Raw genomic sequence first — 15,476 nt, forward strand, 5'->3', positions numbered from 1 at the left:
CCACCACATCGTCATTTTTGAACCTCTGGTGACTTTTTAAATGTCTGGTGGAGGCGTGGAGTGGCTGCAAGGAGAGTGAGTGCCCTCAGAGATGCTTCCTGAGCAGGAAGGGCTTTGGCACCAAAACCTTTCTCTTTTGCCTAATGAATATTCCACCCTGCCTTGGTAACACCCACCGCTAATAGTGCTTAATGGTGCCTGTAATTGGTGTCTCAAGTTATTCAAAAGTAAATTTACTAGAAAATAATTAGCAATTTTATAGTTCACTACTTCTTCATTTTGTTGATTAAAAAAAAAGAGAGAGGGAAAAAACCCAGTTGTTTTTTATCAGATGACACAATAGCATGAGGTTGTGAAATAGCTAATCCCAGCTTCCTGAACCGGGATGCCAGACAGAAAACCTCCAAAGCTATTTCCCTTTGTGGTCATTATGCAGCACAACGGGAGGATTTAACAGACCTGACCTTACCCACTTTCCTTTTAGCCAGGAAGTCCAGGTAAAGGCATCGCCACAGCTGCATTCAGATGCCCTGCAAAACCCAGCTGTGGAATATCTTGCATGCCTGAACTTCCATCAGCTTCAAAGTGGACAGTTCATGAAGGACCTGCTAAACCACAATTCCGGAGCTGGTTGGCAGGTGGAGTCACAAGTCACCATTATGGCCATGGCTCCTCCTCACATGGATTTATGAAGCTGAACAGATGGAGAGCAAAAGCAGGCAAGCAGCCACCACCACCTACCCATTGCACTCTGGGAAGCTCAGATCATGCAGAACTGTGGTTAGTGCCAATCATAGCTTGGAGTGAAGTCAGAGTTGAGCCTCACTGAGATGAGGGGCCCTTTCCTGTGCAGGGCAAGGAGACAGGCTGCTTGCAACAGGAGTTGAAGAGGCAAGATAAGGCAGCTGAGAGGCTGGGGTGGCAGGGACTGGGTTCTGATCTCCACTTGGCAATGAAGCTCACAATGCTCCCCCTGGTTTCAAGGGAGTCCCAGTCTTTCATTCTTGCTGCCCTGTCTCACAGGGTTAGTGGCAAGAACGAAGAAGGAAACTTTCCTGAGCACTTTTAGAATGTAAAAAGAGCCTGCTGGATCAGGCCAAATGGGCCTATTTAGTCCAGCACTCTGTTCTCACAGTGACCAACTAGATTCCTGAATGGGAAACACTGTCTCCCCTCCTGTGGTTTCTAGCAACTGGCATTTAGAAGCACTGCAGACTTTGGGAGAAATAAGAGGATGGAGACATATGTGGGATAAGTGCCATGGTTCCTCCTTGGACCTCTCCCTCCTGCCTCTCCCCACACCTGTAGTTCTGCAATCAAGGTCCAGCTCTGTCTAGCAAAGAGGCAACAAGGCTTCCTTCTGTTGACACAAACAGCCCCAGCTAAATTTCAGAGGGTGTGTGTGTCTGTTGTGCTTTGTGCTCTTTCACTACCTCATATTTAATCCTCCTTTCTTCAGGTAAAACAGAGAGTGGCTTTGTCAGGTTTCCTGCTGGCTGATCAAATCCCACCCCTCCCTGGAGACAACAGTGGCAAATGCAGCAAGCCCAGCCCTCCCCCTCCCCCCTGCCCACCTCATAAAGGGAGCAGAGAAAAGCAACTGCCATGACAAGGTTTTTATTGTTTAGTCAGGTTTGGCTCCAGATTCACGCTTGGTATTTCCATATCTCTCAGGTAGAGGGTGATGACACAGAGGGGGGGAGGGGAGGCGTGAAGACAGCGGATGGATGGAAGAGGGAGGCAGCTTAAGCAATTTAGCTCCTGGGCGATGAATGCTCCCATTGTCAATCTCTGAACTCCCCCCTCCCCCAGCTTTCCAGGACAATGACTCATCCAGTCTCTGTGAGTAGAAAATTAAATATAATTTATGCTTTGCTAATTGAAATCAAATACAAAATTCAATCTTCTGTGTGCTGGGAATGCTGACATTTAAAGAGGGGAGGCAAAAGCCCAAATCCAAGGGAGCGCTTTCTGAGCTGGTGGCGAATGAGGAGGTCTTCTTGCGTAGCAAAAGCAGATGGGTGGAGCTGAGGACTTTCACCAGTGTGGCTGATGCCGGCCAACTGCCAGGAAGAATAAATCCCCCAGATGCCATCAGCTCTTTGCACTGGGAGCTCACCAGTATGCTGAGACTCCAGGCCAGCAACTTCTCCACAGAGGTGGAGGGTGGGTCACATGAACGGTAAAAAAACAACACACACGCACACACGTAAATAGCCCCACTTTTTTGTGCTTGGGAAGAACACTGGGATGCTAGTCAGATTTCCTGAATCTCTGGGTGGGCGAGACCCAGGCCTTCCCTTCCCTTTGGCCTTGTGGGGCCGCTCCCGAAGTCAGTCTCAGGGGTTCCACCCATATCAAAAATAAACATCTGAATGTATGGTGCAGGATGCAGGGTGTGTGTGGAATGGCTCTTGCCCTTCACTCGCATCAACTGGGCATTTCCCCAGCACAGTGGCCACCTCCTGGACAGGAAGAAGCTCCTAGCATCTCTTGCCAAGGTCTCAGTCAATCCTTCTTCCCCTCTGGATGCACAAAGAGGATCAGTTGACTCCACCAAGAGTAGCCAAAGAGGGTCTTCCCTTGGCGTGTCCTTTATGCTCAGGATCCTGCTGGTCTGGAAATGTGGGGCGGAAGGAGGCGATTGTCCAGGTGCAAAAGGGATGGTGTTGCCCCCATCTTTGTCCATTGAGCAAATTCCCTTCAATTGTGGTGGCCAGTTCTGGACCCAGATTTCAGGCTAGGCAAGTCCGGCCCTTTCCCCAACTCAGGCAGATTCTGTGTGGAGCAAGGAGGAGAAAGGCAGCAGTTAAAGACAGCCAAGACATAAAATCATAGAACTGTAGAGTCAGAAGGAATCTCAAGGGTCATCCAGGCTAACCTCACACAGTGCAGCAATCACAGCCAAAGAATCCCTGACAGGTGGCCATCCAAACTCTGTTGAAAAACCTCCAGTGAAGGAGAGCGTCCACCACCTCTTGAGCGAGTCCGTTCTACTGTCGAATAGCCCTTACTGTCAGAAAGTTCTTCCTAATGTCAGAAACGTCTTTCTTGTCATTCAGGCCCTAGCCCAGGCTTCCTCAACTTCGGCCCTCCAGATGTTTTGAGACTACAATTCCCATCATCCCTGACCACTGGTCCAGCTAGCTGGGGATCATGGGAGTTGTAGGCAAAAAACATCAGGAGGGCCGAGGTTGAGGAAGCCTGCCCTAGCCTCTGGAGCAGCAGAGAACAAGCTTGCTCCATCTTCTATGTGACAGCCTATCAGGTATTTGAAGATGGCTATCATACCATGCTCTCAGTCTTCTCTTAACCAGGCTGAACATCCCCAACTCCCCCAACCGCTTCTCATAAAGCTTGGTTTCCAGACCCTTTGTCATCTGGGTCACCCTCCTCTGCACACCTTCCAGCTTGTCTATGGCTCCAAAGTCCCACACATGAGGAGCTCTTTGGCTTTGCAAAGAGCTACGGCTACCTTGCTGTAGCTCGTGTGTGTGTTTAGTTTGAATAGCTGTGGCTGGCAGGCCACACCACTTTTTAAGTTATTCTCCTATTTGTTTTTCTTAATGGTCCTGATCTTGGCCTCTTGTAACCTGAATGTTCCCCCTCCATCAGCTGATCTCCAATTGCCATTTCTCACCTAGAGGAAGAACCAAAGAAACTTTGTCACTGTTTTGTTCTGGCTGGTGCAAGATGACAAAGGAGCAGCAAGTGAGTGCCATTGCTCCAATTTTACAGCAAAGTCCCAACTCCCACTTGACTAGCAAACTGCCTTGGTCCTGAGCAGAGGGGGTGGCTACACAACTCCCGTTGTATTTGCCCAACATGCTTGATTTTACCATGGGGTCAGGATTGTGGGGGTAGGGAATCATGCTGAGCTGCATGATGAGGGTGCAGCTGTGCCCAGTGATTCCCCCCCCCCACACTGAATACTGGTTTTTTTTCTCAATGAGGGGCATCCCCCAGCTAGTCAATGAGGAGCTCAAAAAACCTGGTAAGAGTTAAAAATGAGTCCTTCACCTGAATCCATTCATCACTGTGAATTAAATTGCACAACAACATAGCTCTCATTTAGCAGAGGAAATGACAGTTTAATAACATGTGAAACAATTTAAAGTCAGTCCCGGTGCAGATTTCCAATTTTCATGCAATAATAATTTGAGTGGGGGGTGGAGATTGCGGGGTGGGGGGGGGGAGGAAAGAATGTTTTATGTCAGATGCTGTTTTTACTCCTAATCGGGCTAATATGAACCGACATTTACTTGTGTGGAAACAAATGGTCCCATCCTGGAGCCCAGCCTCCTGCCAAAAGTTGACAAATGAATTTAGCACCTTTTTCCTGATCCCAAGCTTGGGGGCCACTTGACTGGGTAATGAAGCGCATGATGTGCTCTCAGCCCCGGGGTGGCTTTGCCTCGTTACGGAGCCATAGCTGCCTTCCGTGGCATTTCCAGTATTTAGCTTGATCAAGAGGGCGTCTGCATGCCAGAATCAAAGCTGAGCCTGGAGTTTGGCAACAGGCATCATGCACGTGCATCTGTGGCAACGAGGCCAGGCTGACAGATGCGGGGAAAGAAAAACAGCTGCGGAAATGGCTCTAACTCTCATTAAAAAAACCAGAGGGGGACTAAAATGGACTGATGTGGAAATGAACTGCCTCAAACTCCCCACCCCCCTAATTCATGAATGGCAGTGGAATGGACTCCTTCGGAAGGTGGTCAACTCTCCTTCCTTGGAGGTTTTTATATGGAGGTTGGATGGCAAGCTGTCATGGATTCTTAATAATAATAATAATAATAATAATAATAATAATAATAATAATATATTTATACCCTGCCCATCTGGCTGGGTTTCCCCAGCCAATCTGAGTGGCTCCCAACAGATTATTATTATTATTATTATTATTATTATTATTATTGCAGCAATAAAACATCAAACATTAACAACTTCCCTAAATAGGGCTGCCTTCAGATGTCTTCTAAAAGTCAGATAGCTGTTTATTTCCTTGACATCTGATGGGAGGGCATTCCACAGGGTGGGCACCACTACCGAGAAGGCCCTATGCCTGGTTCCCTGTAGCCTTACATCTTGCAGTGAGGAACTGCCAGAAGGCCCTCGGAGCTGGAACTCAGTGTCTGGGCTGAACGATGGAGGTAGAGATGCTCCTTCAGGTATACTAGGTCGAGGCCATTTAGGGCTTTAGAGGTCAGCACCAACAATTTGAACTGAGCTCGGAAACATACTGGGAGCCAATGTAGGTCTGTGATTCCTGTATGACAGGGGGTTGGACTTTGGGTCCCTACAGTTCCATAATTCTAAACTTTCTTCTTCACAAAGCTTTGTTTTCATCCCCACTTACATGGGCTGAGGAGAGACCAGGGAGGTAGCTTTGACAGGCAGGAAACTGGGCAGTCTGGCTTGAACTTAGGAAGGCTAAAGGAACCGGCCTTACACTAAGCCAGACCACTGGTCCATCACCATCAAGCTCAGTGTCGTCCACAATGACTAGCAGCAAAGGCTCTCCAGGGTTTCAGGCAGGGTGTCTCTTCCAGCCCTACCTGGAGATGCCACCAATGGCGATTGAACCAGGACCTTCTTCATGCCAAGCAGGTGCTCTACCTCTGAGCTATGGTGCGCCTTCCCCAGAAGTGGTGCAATTTCAACCCTAGCAAAAAAACTTTCTCCAAGGGAAGGAGAAATTCTCCAACTGTGTCCTGGAGCCCCTCCATTTTGTTGCAGTCAATAGAAAGTGAGTCACTGATGGAAGCCCTAAGGCAGGGGTAGCCAGCACAGTGATCCCCTTTAGACATTGCTGGACTCCCAACTCTCATAATCCCCAACCATTGCCCAAGCTGGCCACTGGGGCTGATGGGAACTGGAGTTCAACCACACCTAGAGTCCAACTACACCTGGAGAAACCCCAGGCAGAATCTTAGCGGTTCTTTTCCAATGGGAAAGCCTTCCAGGAACTCAAAGTCCAGTTTTGCGACCCTATCATGCCCTACAGAAGAGTTTCATCACACACACACACACACACACACACACACACACACACACACACACAGACACTGCTGATGACAATTCATTTACCTCTGGATAGGAGACAACTTCTTTCTGCCTGCCACATCATCACTTATCCCCCTCTTCCTGTTCCCATTGGAAATCCTGGCCCGTCATTTGGTAAAACATGACATTGAAGGGCTTGTAAAATTTCCGGAGCCTCTGGATTACATCCCGATCAATTTTGGGGTGAGTTCGGCCCTTGGACTTGCCCAGGCACCGGGGGGCACTGCTGTCCTCCGGCTTCTTCAGGCAAGGGAACCCCTTGGTCTTATTGAAATAGAAATATTTCTCTGACACCACCCTCTTGAGGCCCAGGAAATCCTGCACTTTGGCCATTTCTCCGGCAGGGTCCGTGATGAGCCGTTCCCCGCTGACAAAGTGGATCTGGGAGAGCGGGAAGTACTGGAGCCAGCTTTCCAGGTGCAGAGCATAGATCCCAATGCGGATGGCGCTCCAAGAGGCATCGATCAGCCCGAGAGTCCGGTTCTTGAAAGCCAGCACCTCAAAGGTGGGGATCTCCGGCTTCTTGGAGAGTGTCTGGGTGTAGTCGGAGATGGCCCTGGTGACGGGGTTCCTGACCACCACAATCAGCTTGGTGTCCTTGGCCATGGAATGGATGCGCTTGGGGGCCTCGTTGGTGACAAAATAGCTGGGTGTCTTCTCCATGGTGAGCTGGCCCTCCAGAGTCTTGGGCATCACATCCCTAGAGGGCAAGAGAAAGGAGGAGTTTTGTTGGCCACAGACAAAGGCAGTGCCTGGATGTCCCACCCACCTGCCAAAGGACCAGCATGAGCACATCAGAGTTGGAAGAACTTCAGAAAAGGGCAACTAAAATGATGAAGGGGATGGAATGGCTCCCCTATGAAGAAATGTTGCAGAATTTGGGGCTGTTTAGAGAAAAGACAAGTAAGCGGTGACATCATAGAGGTTTATACAGTTATGCAGGGCATATCTCATGACACTAGAACTCTTGGACATGCAATGAAGCTGAAGGTTCAGGACAGATAAAAGAAAGACCTTCTGACCACAGCACATAGTTAAATTGTAGAACTCAACCTTCCCCAGGAGGCAGTGGTGGCCACTAACTACTTGAATGGTTTTAAAAGAGCATTAGAGCAATTCATGGAGGAGAGGGCTATCAATGGCTACTAGCCATGATGGCCATGCTCTGGGTCCACAATCAGAGGCATTAATGCTTCTGAATCCCAGTTGTTGGAAACCACAGGAGAGGAGAGAGCTCTTGTGCTCAAATTCTGTTTGTGAGTTTCCCACGGGGGCATCTGGTTGGCCACAGTGAGAACAGAATGCTGGACTAGATGGGCCATTGATCCAACAGGCTCTTCTAATGCTCTCAGCCCTTCGCTGCAACAGAACGTAGAGCTTGGCCACCCCTTGCCTTTGAGCTCCAGGGCATGACAAGTGTTAAAAGTGGCCTCAGGAAGCCATTATACAGTCAATTTGCCATAGGCATATGTAGACAAAAGTTAATTGACAATAAACCTGTCCCATACCTGCCTGAGCAGCAAGCCATCTGCTCAATTAAGCCTATTCACTTCAGAGCCTTGTACCAAAGTGGTACATTTAGGATTACACAAGACCTTTTTGTTATGATGACATGCTTTTAAATGTCTCTGCTAATAAAACTTAATACAGACGAAGATCCCCTGCCTCTTGTCCCATAATTAAATTTATTTACTATCTTGCGTGCAAAGGAGGAACGACTTTTCTTTTATCTCTAATTCACATGCTCTGTCAATAATTAACTGCTGCTGGGTTTTGAGGTTCCTCTGCAAAGTGTTTTTTATGAGGCAGGAGGAACTTGCTTGCCACTTCACTAGTCGCAGAGCTGCATGGAGCTCCTTGGCAAGGCGGCTGCCTGCGCACCATGGCAGCTGCAAAGCAAAAGCTGACCCAGCCCACCAGGTAAGGGTAGAGCAGAAGGGGGTCCACCAGCATCCTAGATGCCCCTTTTGGCCCCAGCCCTGGAGCTCTGGAGGGTGCAGCAGACTGAAATGTTTATGATGACACTCTGTGGATTCCCATTTGGATCTAGCCAGCTGCTCAGACACAATTGGGCAGCAATCAGAGAAAATGGCTACTGGCATGGCCAGTTTGGTGTAGTGTCAGACTAGGACTTAGGAGAGACTGGGGTTTGAATCCCCAGCTCATGAAGCTCACTGAGGGCCAGCCACTGCCTCAAAGCCTAGCTTACTTCACAGGATTGTTGTGGGATTAAATGAGGAAGGGGAGAACTCCTTGGAGAAAAAGGTGGAATATACAGTAGTACCTCGGGTTACAGATGCTTCAGGTTACAGACTCGGGTTAAGAACTTTGCTTCAGGATGAGAACAGAAATCGTGCTCCAGCGGCGCAGCGGCAGCAGGAGGCCCCATTAGCTAAAGTGGTGCTTCATGTTAAGAGTGGACTTCCAAAATGAATCAAGTTCTTAACCCGAGGTACCACTGTAAATGGAAATAGATGGACGGGCGGAAGGACAGATGACAGACAGACAGACATCCCCCAGATTCAGCTCTGCTCTGGTAGCTTCTGGGGTTGGTTTTTTTGGGGTGAGAGGTGGGGGTGGGGAGCCTAAGCTGCAGGATAGGAGAACCCTCAGAACTTTCCTGAAAAGTGAGGAGTTATCTGGCTCTGAAATGCCCAGCCTTTTTTTGAGAGGAAGATGGTGTGGAGGCATCCATATGAAAGGCATTTGGCTACCAGGGGCTGCTTCTGCTGTCACCCATCAAGCTCTAGCACCCACCACAGCTGGCTCTTCCATGCTCCCCCCCCCTTTTCCTATCACTGCCTGATCCACCACCTTTTTGTCCACCTCAGTCTGAGGGTCCTTCCTCAGAGTGAGGCATTGTTGATCACATGTCTTTGCGCAGCACCTCTGCCATTTCCGCAGTGGCAAATACTGTTGGAGGTTGAATTAACTGTTTGGTTTTAGATTATTTATATACTGCTGGGAATTTCCAAAAGGAAAATCTCTAAGTGGTCTGGAGACATCACAGCCAGAAAGCAAAACCCCATAAATTAAAACCCCATCAAAAAATTACAGATAAAAATCAATGCCAGTCAATAAATAGCAGAAATCCCATCATTTAAATCAATGCAGTCAAGAACCACAACAAAGTGTGAAACTTTGAACAAGTGCTGTGGCCACCTCGCCTATAATGCCTTTTTTAGAGAAGAACCCTCGGTGTTAGGAGCACTGCAAGCATTTTACTGCAGTGACAAAGTGGCAGTGGTGCTCCTGGGGAGCCTCTGCTGGCCTGGGGCCTTGGTCCCTGGCTGACTGGGATATCAGCAGGGTCAGCAGCAGCAGCAGCAGCAGCAGCAGCAGCAGCAGCAGCAACCTCTAGCTGGGTACAATGGAATAGTGGCAGGCAGCAATGAAAGCATAGGAAGCAATAGGCCAGAGATAGCAGAGGGCACATCTAACAGGTGGTCCTGGAGGAGCCTTGCGAGCTCAGCATTTCCTCCCAGGAAAGCCCCCACTCTTCCTGCAGTCTGTGATGCAAAAAGAGGAAGGAGAGGGAAGGACCCTTGCCAACAGCAAGGGATGATGCTAATGCCAAAGACAAAATCATTTGAGTCAGCCGCTAAGCAACATTACTGTAGGGAAACATGGGCAGCAGCCATGTTTCAGTGAAATTAGCCGGAGGGCTTAGTTCCTTTCTATCACTATTCCTTTTTAATGTTGTGGAGGTCTGGATCCCATATCTGTTTGCAAACAGCAGAGCCACCCAAGTGAGGTCCAGCTTGCTCCCTTCTCCCCTAAATGAAGCCAGTGCTTCCGTGCAAAAGGGAGGGTGCCACCCAGGAGTGCCAGCTTGGCCCCATGACTGTGGGTGCCCAGGACCATGGGTGCCATGCAGTGTGCAGGGCCCTGCCACCAACATTTGTGGGTGCCCAGCCCTTTCATGGGGAATTTTGTGGGTGCTTGGGCACCCAGGGCCCCAGAAAGTTGGCACCTATGCTGCCACCTTTTCCAGAAAGGGAGCCACTGGCAAGGAGTGTGTGTGTGTATGCTGGGGAGGGCATTTTGGGGGCCCATCTCACAGTGTCCCACCAAGTCTGCCTCTCTCTCACTCCTGGGGCCACAGAGGCAGGGCTCATGAATAAAAGGGAGAGGCCAGAGGAGCAGAAAAAACCTCATGCTCTTCCCTTCTCACCGCATCCCTCCTTGTAATTTTCATGAGTTATTGGAGAAGGTCATTGGCTGCTCTGGTTGGCCAAATATTTGATTAGCTGGCACTGCAATCCAAATGCAGGACCTGGTGGGCACTCAAGCCTTCCCCTTGGCAATCAGACCTCCCCACAGCCCTCTAGGTCAGCTGCACCCATTGCTTTGGGCTCTGGGACGCCTGACGGTGGCCCCCAGACGCTGCTGCTCCTCTGCATCAAAATGGGGCCCAGAAGTCTCTTGGTATATTAGGGTGTTCCTGGGGTGCTGGAGTGATAGTGCCTCCATCCTCTATATGCGAAGCTCCAATATCCTCCCTGGATTATGACCCTGCCTCAGGCAGGAAAACTTGATGGGATAATTCCTCTCCTGTCGGAACAGCCCACCTCTCTGTTCCATTTAGGGCACATATTATTTATCTGCAAGCGGGAGGAAATTTGTCTCCCGTCCCTGGTTGCGGCAGTGAAGGCTGGCTCCGAAATGCCTTTGAGGGGGGGAAAGAAGGTGGCTGAATAATGGCTCTTAACTGCTGGCTTCAAACAAGCTCTTAACTCTGAAAGGATACATTTTATAAATTTGTGAATTTGCATGTTGCCAGCCCCCCCCACCCCTTTGTGACTTATTTAAATCCAGATTATCCTGTTTATTCCTTCAGTCACAGCTGTCATTTATCTCTGCGTAGGCTGCTTGTTCATTATACGGGCGGCGGCTTCCTGCAATCCTGCACGGAAAGGCACCTTTTGTTGGTTGTGTTTTAATGCTTTTGCTGCAGAAGTTTAACAGGAACTCCCACAGATCAGGACCACTGAAGCGAAGGTGTCTAATGGGTGCCTCGCCAGGGGTGGCCTCTGAGCAGCAACCGTCTCCTCTGAGTGGCATGGAGCCAGCTGCTTACCAACATAGCATGGGAGAAACATCTGTTTTCATCTTTAAACAAGAAGCTTGTGGCTTCCTCCTCCTCCTTCCCCATTTGTACATTAACACATCCGGCTGTAATTGCTTGGCCTCTCAACTGTGCCCTGTTAGTATCCCAGTCAGACAAGCTAGGAATTTTCAAGGGGATTGAGCCTGCCTGCCTGCCTGCCTGCCTGCCATTAAAGGCAGCAATCTGCATAAAAACCAAAGTCTATTTGCTGTAAGCCCCCAAGTCAAATCTCTTGTTGAATTTGCTCAACAAAAAAAGAAGAAAAAAGAAAGAAAGAAAGAAGGGAAAGGGGGGGGGACCCACCCTTGGTTTCTGCTGGAATTTGCATAGAAGTAATGTCTTGTAAATCTCTTTCTGCTCTCTGAATCCATATTCAAGACCAAAAGCATTAACTTTGAAATGTTGTGCTTAATGCTGAAAATAATTTTAATCTCTCCAAAGCCCCATCACCAAAGTGTGCCCTCCAATCCCTTTGAATAAGCAACGCAGACCCCACAGCTGCCACTCCATAATGGGGGCATATTGCTTTAATTCCCCGGGGGTTTTAACAAACCTTAAACACGGCTTGTAAAGAGCTTTACTGAGGAACATCCTGGTTGCCCATATGCTCCTCATGGAACAGGAACTAGCCCACACCAGGGAAATGTGGAAGCCATCTTCCGCAGGGTGTTGGTGTGTGCTGAAGTTGCTTGACGGGTTGAGGGCAGCAGAGGGGGGCCTGCAGATGTGGCAGGAAGGAGGGGTACAGTCTGGTCTCCAAGGAACTGCCATATGTAGACAGAAGGTGATCCAGGTTATATGGAGGTGACCTCAACACTGGAGGGCAGCAGAGGATGCCTTGTGTGAACCAGACCAATAGTTCAGTATTGTCTGCACTGACTGGCAGCAGCTCTCTGGGGTTTCAGAGAGGAATCTTCCTTGGAGATGCCATTGGGGATTGAATCTGGGACCTCCTGCACACAAAGAAGAGGCTATTCCTGCTACAGGTGAGAGCAAGGAACATCCCACAATGGAGAGAGGCTTTTGCAGTTCAACCACCACCCCTTGCAAGAGGGGCTGCCCTGTAAGTGAAAAGTCATTTCCCCTCTAGGTCTCTTTTGCTCTGCTTAAGGGAAGCATTCCTATGTTGGAAAGAAGTCTGTCCTGCTGCTCAGCAGGTGCTTCCAAGGAAGTTGACACAAAATAATAATCAATGCCTAACATTAAAACATTAAAGTATTTTTAAAACAGCACCATAATAACAAAAACAGCAGTAAGAGCAGCAATAAAGACCGAGAAACTACAGGAATAAAATTAACCATCCATGAAAAGCTATGGGGATTATCATTGTCTTCTTCACTATCCTCCCAAAGGCAGTCCATCACAGGGAACAGCACTTCTGAAGTCAGAGGAACCGAAAGCAAGATTCCTGCCACAGACCTTAAAATCTGGGCAGGGTCACACAGGAGTTCCAAACTGTGGAGGGCAGTTGTGCTTCCAAAACCCAAAGTAGGTAGTTCATGTCCCCTGAAACAGAATCAGTGGTGTACCATGTGTCGCCAGTGCCCAAGGCCGCACCGGGTGGAAATGGATGGAGTATGCATGCACATTCAACTGCCTAATGGTGTCAACACCACCCAGAAGACTGCAGTCACAGAGATAAGAAGAGTTGTTCCATTGCCAGGAGAGATCACTTCCTGGTTCACATGGAGAAGCTGTTTTCACCAGAGCCCAGTGATAGAAACATTCAGCTGTATTGAATGCATTGGGTGTTGAAATTTTGTGCACCTAACAATTTTGCACCTGAGGCAACTGCACCTGTGCCCCTCTCCCAGCTATGCCACTGCATAGAATAGAACATGGGTAGGCAAACTAAGGCCTGGGGGCTGGATCTGGCCCAATTGCCTTCTAAATCCGGCCCGCGGACGGTCTGGGAATCAGCATGTTTTTACATGAGTAGAATGTGTCCTTTTATTTAAAATGCATCTCTGGGTTATTTGTGGGACCTGCCTGGTGATTTTACATGAGTAGAATGTGTGCTTTTATTTAAAATGCATCTCTGGGTTATTTGTGGGGCATAGGAATTCGTTCATCCCCCCAAATATATATATATATATAGTCTGGCCCCCCACAAGGTCTGAGGGACAGTGGACTGGCCCCCTGCTGAAAAAGTTTGCTGACCTCTGGAATAGGACCTTACAACAAAATCATACATATCTTTACTCAGAAGTGATTCCCTTTCATATTGATGGGACACCCCTCCTAGGAAATCCTGTTTAGGAGTGCAGCCTCCAATCAGCCAAGGTCTCCTTGTCACTGCCACTCAGAACAAGCACCGCCTTATCCTCCTCCCCAAGCTCAGCAGTTGCAGCACTGGTGGGGGAAATAGGGACATTCCGGGATCAAATCTGTGTGCGGGTTTGATTTCTTTGGGAGGGCAAATATCCAATTTTCCCAGTTTTGAAAGGTGTCCACAGGCCTCTAAAGGCATGCACACCCACCCACCCACCCACCCACCTACCCACCATATCCAGCTGAAGGCAGGAATCTAAGCCTGGAGACCCTGCCCTGAGCAAGGGTTCCTTTTCAAACAAGGCAGCAGGGCAGCTTCTTTCTCTGTGACCACCTGAAACTTGCATTTGGTATCCTTCAGAAAAGTGTGGATGCTTCTCCTCGCCCCCCCCCCCAGCCCTTAATACCATGTCAATGGAATGTGTTTGTGAGTATTACCATAACAACCAAGGTGCCAACGTCAGCTACAACCTGATAGGATCAGGAGAAGCAGAGGATGGAAAGAAAGGAGTGAAGTTGCTACAGCAACCAGACCTTGGATTTGGAGACTGTGTCAACAGACAAGTTACAGAGGAAATCAAATGGTATCTCCACCCGCCACTATGTGAACAGCAGAGTTGCTGATCAGGCATTCAAAGAACATGGGCAGAGGGTGAAGAGGGTGCATGCGCTGTGGTGTGTTTTTGGCACCTCCCCACAATGGCCGGCTCCTGGCCTGCAATGACTTCCCCAAATTGAGCAGGAAAGGCTGAGGGCAGCTCACCAGTATATCCACCTGAAAATGCTTAGAAGCCCTGGCCAGGGTGGGGCTCATAATGCAAGGTTCCTGATTGTGTGCCGGTGTGCATGGGGCGTGTGTCTATACCTGCATTTGGCTTTCTCCAGACCTGCACTCTTGAATCCATTCATTCCCCTGCCCAAATATTATTCTTCCCCATACAACTTCCCCATCCCTGCCTCAACTCTGAGCAGATAGGTAGCCGTGTTGGTCTGCCATGGTCAAAACAAAATAAAAAAATTCCTTCCAGTAGCACCTTAAAGACCAACTGAGTTAGTTCTAGGTATGAGCTTTCGTGTGCATGCACACTTCTTCAGATACACAGTGTATCTGAAGAAGTGTGCATGCACACGAAAGCTCATACCTAGAACTAACTCAGTTGGTCTTTAAGGTGCTACTGGAAGGAATTTTTTTATTTTGTTTCAACTCTGAGCCTTTGTAATAGATGGATTTCCCTTAGCAATAAAGGCTGCACCCCATCCTCTAGGATAGCCCTGGAGCATGGTAGGCAAACTAAGGCCGGGGGGGGGCGGATCCGGCCCAATTGCCTTCTAAATCCAGCCTGCGGATGGTCCGGGAATCAGCATGTTTTTACATGAGTAGAATGTGTGTTTTTATTTAAAATGCATCTCTGGGTTATTTGTGGGGCCTGCTTGGTGTTTTTACATGGGTAGAATGTGTGCTTTTATTTAAAATGCATCTCTGGGATATTTGTGGGGCATAGGAATTTGTTCATTTTACTCCCTCCAAAATATAGTCTGGCCCCCCACAAGGTCTGAGGGACAGAGGACCGGCCCCCTGCTGAAAAAGTTTGCTGACCCCTGCCCTGGAGTATCCTTAGTGCTGGTGAGTTCCAGACAGGCATTTTCTGCAAGACCAGGATCAGGAATAGGCTCTAAAGTGCTTGAAGGCAGCCTGAACAATGTGCCCGATTGAGGACATCTAAAGTATCCTCCATCCCTTTTAATCTGGCTATGTGACAGAGACAGCATCCCCAGTCCAACACCCTATAACCTCTCACTAAGCGAGACAAAGAGGTCATTCCCAACCCCTCCCAATGGATGCCCGACTTTCCCAATCACTCTGGCTGCATCTTTCCCTCTCCCTGCCTGTTGCTTCTGCCAGCAAGGCAGGGGGACGATCTCAGCACAGCAATTCACCCAGATTGCAAAGAGGCCACTCAGAACTCCCCTGGGGTGGGGAAGGAGTTCATCAGTGGAGAGGAAATAAGGAGAGTGCATGTGTGTGAGA

General features: G+C 48.9%; 1 protein-coding gene and 2 long non-coding RNA genes across 3 annotated transcripts in view; 2 read left to right on the forward strand and 1 right to left on the reverse strand.

Moving 5' to 3' along the window:
- Positions 1-1,601: 1,601 nt before the first annotated feature.
- LOC309329618 (heparan sulfate glucosamine 3-O-sulfotransferase 4-like) overlaps positions 1,602-15,476 on the reverse strand; it is a 95,949-nt gene continuing 82,074 nt past the window's right edge. The window contains exons 2-3 of the mRNA XM_081840572.1: positions 6,091-6,766; positions 1,602-2,778 (exon numbers count right to left, since the gene is read on the reverse strand). Of these exons, the coding sequence (XP_081696698.1) occupies positions 6,130-6,766 (637 nt within the window). The 3' untranslated portion in view covers positions 1,602-2,778; positions 6,091-6,129. The remainder of the gene's footprint in view (positions 2,779-6,090; positions 6,767-15,476) is intronic.
- Positions 1,703-6,545, forward strand: LOC309329627. The gene is made up of 3 exons (XR_014151207.1): positions 1,703-1,842; positions 3,616-3,711; positions 6,411-6,545. It is a non-coding gene; the product is annotated as an uncharacterized lncRNA (long non-coding RNA).
- LOC309329629 lies at positions 12,557-14,263 on the forward strand. The gene is made up of 2 exons (XR_014151209.1): positions 12,557-12,677; positions 13,763-14,263. It is a non-coding gene; the product is annotated as an uncharacterized lncRNA (long non-coding RNA).

This window comes from Podarcis erhardii (assembly GCF_964252035.2).
Source record: "Podarcis erhardii genome assembly, chromosome: 14".
In the NCBI taxonomy this organism is placed as follows: Eukaryota; Metazoa; Chordata; class Lepidosauria; order Squamata; family Lacertidae; genus Podarcis; species Podarcis erhardii.